This window comes from Macaca mulatta, chromosome 19, assembly GCF_049350105.2.
Source record: "Macaca mulatta isolate MMU2019108-1 chromosome 19, T2T-MMU8v2.0, whole genome shotgun sequence".
Classification (NCBI taxonomy): Eukaryota; Metazoa; Chordata; class Mammalia; order Primates; family Cercopithecidae; genus Macaca; species Macaca mulatta.
In genome coordinates, this window is record NC_133424.1 from 10,355,597 (window position 1) to 10,368,568 (window position 12,972).

General features: G+C 45.9%; 1 protein-coding gene across 5 annotated transcripts; it reads right to left on the minus strand.

Moving 5' to 3' along the window:
- Positions 1-480: 480 nt before the first annotated feature.
- Positions 481-12,310, minus strand: LOC714188 (uncharacterized). Of its 5 annotated transcripts, none has more exons than XM_028839259.2 (6): positions 12,238-12,310; positions 10,288-10,382; positions 9,257-9,345; positions 8,199-8,325; positions 4,800-4,882; positions 481-2,584 (listed from the first exon to the last, which is right to left on the minus strand). In XM_028839259.2, exons 2-6 carry the CDS (start codon positions 10,310-10,312, stop codon positions 1,448-1,450), a joined length of 1,461 nt encoding a protein of 486 aa, XP_028695092.2. In that variant the 5' UTR covers positions 10,313-10,382; positions 12,238-12,310; the 3' UTR covers positions 481-1,447. The 5 variants fall into 5 exon arrangements, with proteins under 5 accessions (XP_028695092.2, XP_014978284.2, XP_014978286.2 ...); XM_015122798.3 differs by having other exon boundaries at positions 10,288-10,435; XM_015122800.3 differs by having other exon boundaries at positions 8,199-8,380; positions 10,288-10,435.
- Between the last annotated feature and the right edge of the window lie 662 nt (positions 12,311-12,972).

Genomic DNA, 12,972 nt, shown 5'->3' on the forward strand with positions numbered 1-12,972 from the left:
AAGAAACAACAAAACTAAAAATGTGAAGCAGCTTTGAAAGTGACAAATAAGACCGGGCGTGGTGGCTCAAGCCTGTAATCCCAGCACTGAGGGAGGCCGAGGCGGGCGGATCACAAGGTCAGGAGATGGAGACCATCCTGGCTAACACCGTGAAACCCCGTCTCTACTAAAAATACAAGAAAATTAGCCGGGTGTGGTGGCAGGTGCCTGTAGTCCCAGCTACTCCAGAGGCTGAGGCAGGAGAATGGCATGAACCCAGGGGGCGGAGCTTGCAGTGAGCTGAGATCGCGCCACTGCACTCCAGCCTGGGGCACAGAGCGAGACTCCGTCTCAAAAAAAAAAAAAAAAAAGTGACAAATGAGTAGTGCCTGGAAAAAATTGTGATGTGCAAGCTGGAAATAAGGTTGGCAAGGGTGATTCTGGTGAGGTGTCATTGGGGAATGAGGAACATGCTATTGGGAAATAAGACAACCCTTGATATGAAGCGGTGAAGAACTTGGCAGAACTGTATTCTAGCATTTTGTGCAAGGTAGAGCTTGAGAGAGATAAAATTAGGTATTTATCACCAACATCTGTAATTAAAGTGTTAAAAGACACTGGAAGCTTCATTCTTCCTGACTGCTTACAGGGAAATCCAAAGAGGAGACTTGAATTGCAGAAGCAACTGTTAAGGAAAAAGGATCCAGAACCTGGAGATTTGGAAAATTCTCAACCTATCCATACTGCAAAAATTAGAAAACTTGTGCTGAAGAGAATCCTGAAAGTGTGGCTGAACAATCATTTGATAAAGAGATCATGAGTGGGATTCATGGACTATATCAGCCATCTTAAGAGGAGTGAGAGACTGGATTATACTAGAAGAGCCACTGCCACCTACATTGTGCCACCTAAAATAGACATACAAGGTAGAACAGGCAAGGCTGTCACACTTCTTAGATTTTACAAGGGGACACAGAAATAATCAGCTGTGAAAGTGCACTGGCAGTTAAGGATGGTTTCATTCCTGCCATGCTCTGCAGGATCTGGGAAATAGAAGAGACCCTTGGAGGAGCATCTCTTAACAACCCACCTCTGGGGTCCTACATCATCTTGGTTTCTGGTAAATTTTGACATAAATGTGCCACACTGGCAGCCACTAATCAACAGGGGCTGGGATCAATCTGCATGATGTATCTCATACAGAACTTGTCAACGCTATGATCTTAGGAATCTAGTCACCAAGGTGAGGCAGGCTTCAGTACTGACCTCACCATCCATGACCCTTCTTCACAGATGCCCAGACTTAGGCAACCATGAAGTTGTATTCAGAACCTGTAGGTTTAATTTCAGACCTTCAGGATGGCATCCAAAGCCAATCCATGAGCCATTACAACCTCCGCAAGGCATTTAGGACAAATCTGATAATCTTTGGTGTCATTGCCAATAATTAAAGATGGCAACTGATGGGCTAAATGGTAACACTCATACTCTTACATTCATGGGGTTTCTCCCCAGTGTGAATTCTTTCATGTCTACTTAGGCGTGAGGAAACAGCAAATGCTTTCCCACATTCTTTACATACGAAGGGTTTCTCTCCGGTATGAGTTCGCAGGTGAACATTAAGGCGTGAGGAATACAGAAATGCTTTCCCACATATCTTGCATACAAAGGGCTTTTCTCCACTGTGAGTTTTCAAATGTTTACTACGACGGGAAGAAGTAATGAAGGTCTTCCCACATTCAACACATTCATAAGGCTTCTCTCCTGTGTGAATTCTTATATGTTGAATAAGGCTTGTGGATGTAGTGAAGGCTTTCCCACATTCCTTACACTGATAGGGTTTCTTTCCACTGTGACTTCGTATGTGTATAGAAAGGCCCGAGTACTGAGCGAAGGCTTGGCCACATTCCTTACATTCATAGGGTTTTATTCCAGTGTGAGTTCTTACATGTTCAGTAAGTTGAGTTGATCTAGTGAAGGCTTTCCCACAGTATGTACACTTGTGTGGTTTTATTCCAGTGTGAATTTGAATGTGATCATTAAGGCATGAGGAATTTCTAAAGGATCTTCCACATTCTTTGCATTCAAAGGACTTCTCTCCTTTATGAGTTTTCACATGTGCATAAAGTTGAGAAAAATTAGTGAAGGATTTCCCATATTTCTTAGTCTTTTTGGATTTCTTTCCAGTATGAACTGCTACACATTGCTTTAGATGTGAGGAAGGTGTGATGGCTCTCTCACATTCCTGAAATTCACAGAGTTTCTCATCAGTGTGGATTCCCATGTGATTATCAAGGCTCGCAAAATACTTAAAGCCTTTTCCACATTCCTTACATTTGTAGGGTTGTCTTGCATTGAGAACTTCAAGATGTACAGCAAGGCCTGGAGTTAGAGTGAAGACTTTTCCACATGGATTAAATTTGGAAAGTTCCTGTCCAATAGAGGCTTCCTTGTGCACACTGAGGACGTCTTTTCCGTAACAATTACCCTCAGAAGTGTTCCCTCCATTGTGAGCTCTCATGTGTGTCTTAAGGCAAAACTGTTCACTGAAGACCTCTCCACAATTCTTACAGTCACAGAGTTTCCATCCACTGTAGCCTCTTGTCTGTTGATGACGGGATAAAGGTTTTAAAACATTTTCAGACATATAAAGAGATTTCACCCATCTGAACACAGAAACATTATTTTAATGACAATTATTATTTTACTTCTTAATGTTTATTTACTTTTTTTTTTTTTTTTGAGAGAAAGTCTTGTTCTATCTCCCAGTCTGGAGTGCAGTGGCACACTCTCAGCAAACTGCAACCTCCACCTCCCATGCTCAAGTGATTCTCCTGTCTCAGCCTCCCAAGTAGCTAGGAATACAGGTGCCCACCACTGCACCTGGCTAATTTTTCTGTTTTGTAGAGACAGGGTTTTGCCAAGTTACCCAGGCTGGTCTCAAACTCCTGAGCTCAGGTGATCTGCCTGCCTCGGCCTCCCAAAGTGCTGAGATTACAGGCGTGGCCACCATGCCCCACCTCAGTTTATTTATTTTTGAGATGGAGTCTCGCTTTGGCTGGAGTGCAAGTGGCGAGATTTCGGCTCACTGTAACCTCCACCTCCTGGGCTCAAGTGATTGTCGTGCCTCAGCCTCGTGAGTAGCTGGGATTACAGGCACGTGTAGCCACACCCAGCTAGTTTTGGTATTTTTAGTAGAGACCGGGTTTCACCACGTTGGCCAGGCTGGTCTTGAACTCCTGACCTCGTGATCTGCCCGCCTCGACCTCCCAAATTGCTGGGATTACAGGCATGAGCCACCGCACCCAGCCTCAATTTATCAGTATAAAGGCAGGGTCCTGCTATGTAGCCTAGGCTGATCTCAAACTCTTCACAAACCCCCCTTGCCTCAGCCTCCCAAGGTGCTGGGATTATAGCCATGAGTTACCATGTCTGTCTACTTTGATAATTATAATTTTTACAATTTTTCTTCCTTGTTTTTATTTCCTGACTTCCTGATTTCTTCCAGATTGAATGATGGGAACTTTGGCTAGAATTCTATGCCACTGGCTCTAATTGTTAAAAAACAAACAAACAAACAAAAACTGTAGTTCTTTTTTTATTGTGGGGGGTGGTTTGAGACAAGATCTTACTCTGTCACCCAGGCTGGGTACCATGGCACAATCACAGCTCACTGCGGCCTTAATCTCCCAGGCTGAAACCATCATTCTACCTCAGTCCCCCGAGGAGCTTGGATTACAGGTGCATGCCAACACACCCGGCTAATTTTTTATTCCTTGTAGAGACAGGGTCTCTGTTGTCCAGGCTAGTCTTGAACTCTTAGGCTCAAGCGATTCACCTGCCTCAGCTTCCCAAAGTGCTGGGATTATAGGTGTCAGCCATTGCACCCAACCAAATAGTGTAGATTTTCATGAAACTGTTTAAATCATCAATGTCTAGTTACTTATGTGGGAATGTGTACTTGTGGGTATTTTGAAGTGACAAGTTATACAGGAATGAAACATCACAAAATTCACCACATTCAGACTCTCTCCAGAGACCCTGCTCCCTCAACGGTGCAGGCTACTTCTCTAATTCTCTCAAGTATCTCTCATTTGTGCTGTTTCTTTTTCACTGCAAACTCCACCTCCCGGGTTTAAGCAATTCTGCCTCAGCCTCCCATGTAACTGGGATTATTGGTGTCTGCTACCATGTCTGGCTACCTTTGTATTTTTAGTAGAGATAAGAGTTTCACTACGTTGGCCAGGCTGGTCTCGAAGTGCCAACCTCAAGTGATCCACCTGCCTAGGCCTCCCAAAGTGATGGGACTACAGACTTAGTTTTTCTTTCTTTATTTCTGAGACAGTCTCACTCAGTCGCCCAGGCTGGAATGCAGTGGTGCAATCTCAGTTCATTGCAACCTCTGCCTCTGTGTTCATGCCATTCTCCTGCCTCAGCCTCCTAAGTAACTGGTACGACAGGTGCCCACCACCACACTCAGCTAATTTTGTATTTTCAGTAGAGACGGAGTATCACCATGTTGGCCAGCCTGGTCTCAAACTCCTGACCTCAAGTGATCCACCCACCTCAATCTCCCAAAATGTTGGGATTACAGCTGTGAGCCACCACATTCACCCTCTCTTTAAAATCAGAGATGGGATCTTGCTATACTGCCTAGGCTGGCCTTGAACTCTTGGGCTCAAATGATCCTCCCACTTAAGCCTCCCAAGTAGCTGGGATTACAGATGTAAGCCACACCTCTGACTGTGCTGATATTCTAGAATGGAATTCTCCATCTTTTCTAAGAGAGGAAATTAAGAAGTATCCCTCATGAATCTTACCATTTGTATCCCACTGAATATTTGATTCTTCAAAAAACCCTGCTGAAATGATGACCGTTTGATTCTAGGTTGTGTTTCCCATTCTGAAGTTAAGCAGAAAAAGAAATGTAAGCCTTTAGAGAAGAAATGTTAGTTTAACATGAGTCATTTTTACTTGTTTTCAAATTAAACACAGCAATAAAATAAAAGCCAGAGAATCTTGAGGATTTTGGTATGTCAAAAATTAGGCTATAATGATGTGGGGTTTATTACACAACTGATGTGTTTAGATAGTTTATTACAAACTACTTCTGTGAAAATTAAAACTGCCAGGAACAGTGGTGGCTCACACCTGTAATCCCAGCATTTTGGGAGGCTGAGGCAGGTGGATAACTTGAGATCAGGAGTTCAAGACCAGCCTGACCAACATGGAGAAACCCCATCTCTACTAAAAATACAAAATTAGCCGCACATGGTGGTGCATGCCTGTAATCCCAGCTACTCATGAGGCTGAGGCAGGAGAATCGCTTGAACCCGGGAGGCAGAGGTTGCAGTGAGCCGAGATCGTGCCATTGCACTCCAGCCTGGGCAACACAGGGAGACTTCAGAAAAGAAAAGAAAATTAAAACTGATGGAAAACAGGAAGAGAAGATCTTCAGGAAAGGAAAGTACGAAAGATCTAGATAAAGAGCATATATCAAAATGATAAAGTTAATAAAGACACAGAACAGGTAGTTTAATTAGATCATAGGAATGTTTGACAAGACGGAAAATAAAAGTCAAAGATATCCAAAACTCTGAGAAAAATAGCTTAAATCTTCTGAGGCAAAGTGCATCTTTAAAAATCTCTTTTTTTTTTTTTTGAGAGGGAGTCTCATTCTGTCACCCATGCTGGAGTGCAGTGGCACAATGTTGGCTCAATGCAACCTCTCTGTCTCCCATTTTGAAGCGATTCTCCTGCCTCAGCCTCTTGACTAGCTGGGACTACAGGTGTGTGCCACCACCACCCAATCCTAACACTTTGGGAGGCTGAGGTGGGTGGATCACTTGAGGTCAGGAGTTTAAGACCAGCCTGGCCAACATGGTGAAACCCCTTCTCTACTAAAAATACAAAAATTAGCTGGGCACAGTGGCACTTGCCTGTAATCCCAGCTACTCAGGAGGCTGAGGCAGGAGAACTGCTTGAACCTGGGAGGGCGGAGGTTGCAGTGAGCAGAGATTGCACCACTGCACTCCAGCCTGGGTGACAGAGCAAGACCCTGTCACCAAAAAAATTAAAAATAAATAAATAAAGTAAGTAGGCCGGGTGCAGTGGCTCACACCTGTAATCCCAGCATTCTGGGAGGCCGAGGCGGGTGGATCACCTGAGGTCAGGAATTCAAGACTGGGCTGGCCAACATGGCAAAACCCCATCTCTACTAAAAATACAAAAAATAAAAATAAAAAAAATTAACTGGGCATGGTAGCATGTGTGTCTCATCCCAGCTACTTGGGAGGCTGAAGTTGCAGTGAGCCAAAGTGGCACCATTACACTCCAGCCTGGGCGACGGAGTGAGATTCTGTCTCAAAAAAAAAAAAAAAGCAGAAATAAAGTAAGTACAACAAAAAGATGCTTGCTCTCATGGGTAAACAACTCTGCCACTGGATCTCAAACATGATAGTATATGATTCATCTTCATTGATTCTGAAAACACAGATGACTGGGCCCCAACCCTGGAGTTTCCCATTTACTAAATCAAATAGCGGAAGAAGGCTGGATGCCGTGGCTCACGCATGTAATTCCAGCACTTTGGGAGGCCAAGGTGGGCGGATCACCGGAGGTCAGGAGTTCGAGACCAGCCTGGCCAACATGGTGAAACCCCGTCTCTACTAAAAATACAAAAATTAGCCGGGCATGGTGGTAGTCACCTGTAATCCCAGCTACTCAGGAGGCTGAGGCAGGAGAATCGCTTGAACTTGTGAGTTGGAGGTTGCAGTGAGCTGAGATCGTGCCATTGCACTCCAGCCTGGGGCACAAGAGCGAGACTTCGTCTCGAAAAAAAAAAAAAAAGAATAGGAAGGAAGATGTATATTTCTTTTTTTTTTTTTTTTTTTTTTTTGAGACAGAGTCTCGCTCTGCCGCCCAGGCTGGAGTGCAGTGGCGTGATCTTGGCTCACTGCAAGCTCCGCCTCCCGGGTTCACGCCATTCTCCTGCCTCAGCCTCCCGAGTAGTGGGACTACAGGCGCCCGCCACCTCGCCCGGCTAGTTTTTTTGTATTTTTTAGTAGAGACGGGGTTTCACTGTGTCAGCCAGGATGGTCTCGATCTCCTGACCTCGTGATCCGCCCGTCTCGGCCTCCCAAAGTGCTGGGATTACAGGCTTGAGCCACCGCGCCCGGCCGGAAGATGTATATTTCTTACAGCACAAAGCTGATGCTGTTGATGATGTTTCCAGGATTACCACCGTAAATTAAAACATACTAAAAATAAATAAATAAAATTAAATTTAAAATAAATAAATAAATAAATAAACAACAACAAAAAAACCCCATACTACAGCAGGGACTGTTACTTGGGACTGTCTCTGTTATTCCCCACTGTATTCAGAATTGACAAGCAAACATGTAACATACATCTGCTCTATAACAGGCTACAAGAAGTGATGCTAGTGTTTATTTTTAATTAATTAATTTTTTTAGACGAAGTATCACTGTGTCACTCCGGCTGGAGTGCAGTGGTGAAATCTCGGCTTACTGCAACTTCTGCCTCCTGGTTCAAGCAATTCTCCTGTCTCAGCCTCCCAAGTAGCTGAGATTACAGGTGCCCGCCAACAAGTCTGCCTAATTTTTGTATTTTTAGTAGAGATGGGGTTTCACTATGTTGGCCAGGCTGGTCTCAAATTCCTGGCCGCATGTGATCTGCCCGCCTTGGCCTCCCAAAGTGCTGGGATTATAGGCGTAAGCCACCATCACTGGCCTAGTCTTCATTTTTAGGTTTTTTTTTTTTTTGAGATGGAGTCTCACTCTGTCGCCCAGGCTGGAGTGCAGTGGCGTGATCTCGGCTCACTGCAAGCTCTGCCTCCTGGATTCACGCCATTCTCCTGCCTCAGCTTCCTGAGTAGCTGGGACTACAGGCACCTGCCACTACGCCCACCTAATTTTTTTTTTTTTTAGTAGAGATGGGGTTTCACAGTGTTAGCCAGGATGGTCTCCATCTCCTGACCTCTTGATCCGCCCACCTCAGCCTCCCAAAGTGTTGGGATTACAGGCGTGAGCCACTGCGTCCGGCCTAGAATTTTTTTTTTAAGAGACAAGGTCTCACAATGCTGCCCATGCTAGTATCAAACTCCCAGGCTCCAACGATTCTCCCACCTCAGCCTCCCAAGTATCTGGGACTATAGGTGCAGGCCACCATACCAAGCAAAGTGATGTTACTCTTACCCACGGAGGCCAGGTTCATGTAGTTCTCCAGCATCACATCTCTGTAAAGGTATTTCTCAGTTGTGTCCAGTAAAGCCCACTCCTCCGGGGTGAAGTCCACAGCCACATCATCAAACGTCACTGAATCCTATGTTATCATACACATGCTGGTTTGAGCCAATGAACACTTCCACCAATGCTCACTGGAGAATGAGGAAGGGGAACCTTAAACTCACTTATACGTGGTTCTCAGGTCTCCCATGATCTACTCCAGGGTTTAATGTCTCAGGAGCTCTTGTGTCTAAACACTCAAAGGTGACCTCCAACAGGCATATGCCTTAAACAGCACTTAAAAATTTTTTTTAATCTTTTTTTCCTGATCTATTTACTTTTAACTTTTTAATATTTGCGTTTTTAAATTTTAAATTTTATTTTTATTAGAACAGTACTTCCTTCCTAAACATGAATTTTTATCTATCTAGCATCTATCTATCTATCTATTCAATCTATTTATTTATATATAAAGACAGGGTCCCACTGTGTCACCCAGGCACAACTGCTGCTTACTGCAGCTTCAATCTCCTGGGCTGAAGTGTTCCTCCCACCCCAGCCTTTAGAGTAGCTGGAATTACAGGCATGAGCCACTGCACACTGCTTACACTTTATCTCAGCACAACCAGGTTAGGAGCTCTTCCTGTCCCATTGGTCTTTATGTAGCACACTCCTGAGCACACTGCAGATACCTGATAAATGCTGATGAGTAAATAAATTATTTGATAAAAGGACACTTTCATCTCTCTTATCATCTGTCACAGAACCCAGCAATATAAGAAACATGCAGTTAGCACCAAGAAAGTCAAGCTTAATTAGTAATTACTGAGATATTGAGATGACTTTCAACTTAACACTTTACATATAGGAGACTTCATTCCCTGCGGAAATTCATCTGGGGACTCAGTCCTTGAGTAAGGCTTCATTTGCTCTAAGAAAACTCTGAAGATGAGTCTGTCTAGAAGGAAATGTGTCTACCTATTGGATGTAAGTATGTCATTTTGTATAACAGTACATTGTCTGTTTACCTGATAAGAATTTGCCAGGTAGTCCTCCACCATCCTTTCTGCCTTTGTCTTTTCTTCAAAAGGGCAGACTGGTTCCCTGGAAAAAAACCCTAGTGGAAAAGTAAGAAGGCAATGAGAAGCCAGAGCTGCCCATCCTAACCACATTCTCATGCCTAGAAGTCACTCCATCCTAGCTTGAAATTCCCATATGCTCCTGCACACTCGAGAAAACTGTACACACACAACACTGCCATGAAATGCCATAGTAGTCCTGTGTCAGCTAGACCCAGAAAAGCAGATGTGGGCCGAGCTGCCTGTTGGGTAAAGGGTAATAGTTTCATTTTACAAGGAAACTTACACCCTGAAAAATGTGACTCTCTATCTGCCCATAGTAGTAATACTCATGAAGCTTATGTAGCATTTCCTAAGGCACACAAACCAGGGCTGAATTCTAAAACAGCATCCTGGCTGGGCACAGTGGCTCATGGCTGTAATCCCAACATTCTGGGAGGCCAAGGCGGGCAAATAACTTGAGGTCAGGAATTTGACACCAGACTGGCCCATATGATGAAACCCCGTCTCTACTAAAAATACAAAAATTATGGGAGGCTGAGGCAGATAATTGCTTGAACCCAGGAGGCAGAGGTTGCAGTGAGTCGAGATCACGGTACTGCACTCCAGCCTGGGAGACAGAGTGAGAATCCGTCTCAAAAACAAAAACAAACAAATAAAAATTAGCCAGGCCTGGAGGTATGTGCTTGTGGTCCCAGCTACTTGGGAGGCTGAGGCAAGACAATCACTTGAACCCGGGAGGCGGAGGTTGCAGTGAGCTAAGATTGCACCACTGCACTCCAGCCTGGGTGACGGAACAAGATTCTGTCTCAAAAACAAACAAACAAACAAACAAACAAACAGCATTCTGTTGTGGTTCACTTCAATTCCTCCTAAAAGAATCAGCTGCATGCCTGCTCAGGCCCAGCTCACTGGACTCTTGTGGTGTGCAGAGTGACCTAAAGCAGAATCTCTGAAAAAGAGCATCAACAAGGACTTACCATGGGACAAATCAATGGTTGCCATTCTCTGAAGCTGATAGTGCGATGTGCATCCCTTCCTTGATGCCAAGATCACCTCAGGGCAGCTTATGAATCTAGGTGGATAGAGGCAATCTCCATTTCTCTTTGTACAGGGTTATTTGCGGTCCTGTTCATATCAATCATCAAACAACAAGCATGAAACATCAGTCATCAAACATTATGCCTGAACTTTGCCTCTGCAGGTGACAGATGTGAAGGCCACCAAAAATTGCTCACTCAGTATCGTCACTCAATAACAAAAGTATTAATGACAGTAACTGACATTTACTGAGGACTGATATGCCAGAAGTAGCTCTAGTAGCTTTATATATACATGCTAACTTAATTACAACCATCCTTCCCAATAGCTATCATTACATCTATCCTCTCTCTCTCTCTCTCTCTCTATTGAGACAGGGTCTTACTCTGTTGCCCAGGTTGAAGTGCAATGGCACCAACACGACTCTCTGTAGCCTAAACCTCTGGGGCTCAAGTGATCCTCCCACCTCAGCCTCCTGAATAGCTGGGACCACAGGTAGGCATCATCACTCCTTATTATTATTATTATTATTATTTTGAGACAAAGTCTCACTCTGTTGCCCAGGCTGGAGTGCAGTGGCGCGATCTCGACTTACTGCAACCTCTGCCTCCCAGGTTCAAGCGATTATCAGGCCTCAGCCTCCTGAGTAGTTGGGATTACAGGTATGCACCAGGATGCCTGGCTAATTTTTGCGTTGTTTTTTTTTTTTTTTTGAGACGGAGTCTCGCTCTGTCGCCCAGGCTGGAGTGCAGTGGCCGGATCTCAGCTCACTGCAAGCTCCGCCTCCCGGGTTCACGCCATTCTCCGGCCTCAGCCTCCCGAGTAGCTGGGACTACAGGCGCCCGCCACCTCGCCCGGCTAGTTTTTTGTATTTCTTAATAGAGACGGGGTTTCACCGTGTTAGGCAGGATGGTTTCGATCTCCTGACCTCGTGATCCGCCCATCTCGGCCTCCCAAAGTGCTGGGATTACAGGCTTGAGCCACCGCGCCCGGCCGAATTTTTGCGTTTTTAGTAGAGACGGGGTTTCGCCATGTTGGCCAGGCTGGTCTCGAACTCCTGGCCTTAAGTGATTCTTCTACTTCAGCCCCCCAAGTAGCTGGGACTACAGGTGCACACCACTGGGTCCGGCTATTTTGTATTTTTAGTAGAGACAGGGTTTCACCAGGTTGCCCAGGCTGGTCTCAAACTCCTGGGCTCAAACAATCCTCCTGACTTGGCTTCCCAAAGTGCTGGGATAATAAGCATGAGCCACCATGCCTGGCCCATTACCTCTATTTAATACTGAAAAAACCTACATTCAAACAACCCTAGTAATTGGTCTGATATTTGTCCCTAGAGCCTAATCTCCTGTGGATGCTGTTACCCCTCAATATGACCAGAAGACAGTTCAGACCTGCACAGAACAATTCAGTAGTCACCAGCCATGTGTGTTATTAACTTCACTATGTACCTAAGATAACTGAAGAACAGAATTTAAAATTTTCAAAAGTTGGCCGGGTGCGGTGGCTCACACCTATAATCCCAGCACTTTGGGGGACCGTGGCAGACAGATCACCTAAGGTCAGGAGTTCAAGACCAGCCTGGCCAACATGGCAAAACCGTCTCTACTAAAGATACAAAAAGTAGCCGGGCGTGGTGGCACTTGCCTGTAATCCCAGGTACTCGGAAGGCTGAGGCAGGAGAACTGCTTGACCCAGGAGGCAGAGGTTGCAGAGGTTGCAGTGAGCTGAGTGTGCAGCCTCTCGGAACTGGCTGCGCAGGGAGGACCGATAGTCCCTGGAGAAGCGAGCGAAGTGAACCGGCTGCGGGAGGCTCCTGCGCGACGGCGCGCAATCATTCCTTTGCCGCCCCCTGCTATCTACGGAACCGCCAAGCAGGCGGAACTCACCACAGCCGCGGCTGACTCCGCCACCATAAAGGCGAAACTCCACTGACCGAGAGGAGCCAGCGCCGGAAAAGATGGCGGTGGTGCGCTGACGTCACTTCCGCTTCGAGCCTCTGGCCGGGCGGGGCTCGTGGGCTCGAGTTTCAAACACAGAAATTCTGGTTTCCTCCCGGGTGGGTGCGGAGAAGGCCTGGGGTTAGCACAGGGAGGAGGATGCAGAAATAGATCCAGAGAAAACATTGAGGTTAAAACCGGGCCTCCGGACGGAACTGTGGGCGAGGGGTGTGGCCCGTACTCGGGGGCGGTTTAGAGGTGGGACCGGGCCTAGCAGGCGGTGCAGGCGGCTGGTCGGGCTGGAAGGGCGGGGATGAGGGATTGGACGCATCCCAGGGGATGCTCCTTTAAAGCTTTTCTCGGGAGAGCGCAGTGGCTCACGCCTGTAATTCCTGCACTTTGGGAGACTAAGGCAGGTACACATCTTGAGTCTGCTGGGAACTGGTGCTTAGTTTGGCAAAATCAACACTGAGACAAAGGATCTCAGCAAGGCTAGTTTACTTTCTGCAGAATGGGTGCCACTGGCTAGCAGTTTTGCCACCAGAGCACACACTAACAAAAGAGACAGGGTTATTTAAACTTGACGTGTCCACTCTACTGCTGTGTCCATCTTCCATTGGCCAGAACAGGACCTCACCTTCTATACATGACTGGATTGGCTAGCTACTTAGAACTTCCCACAAG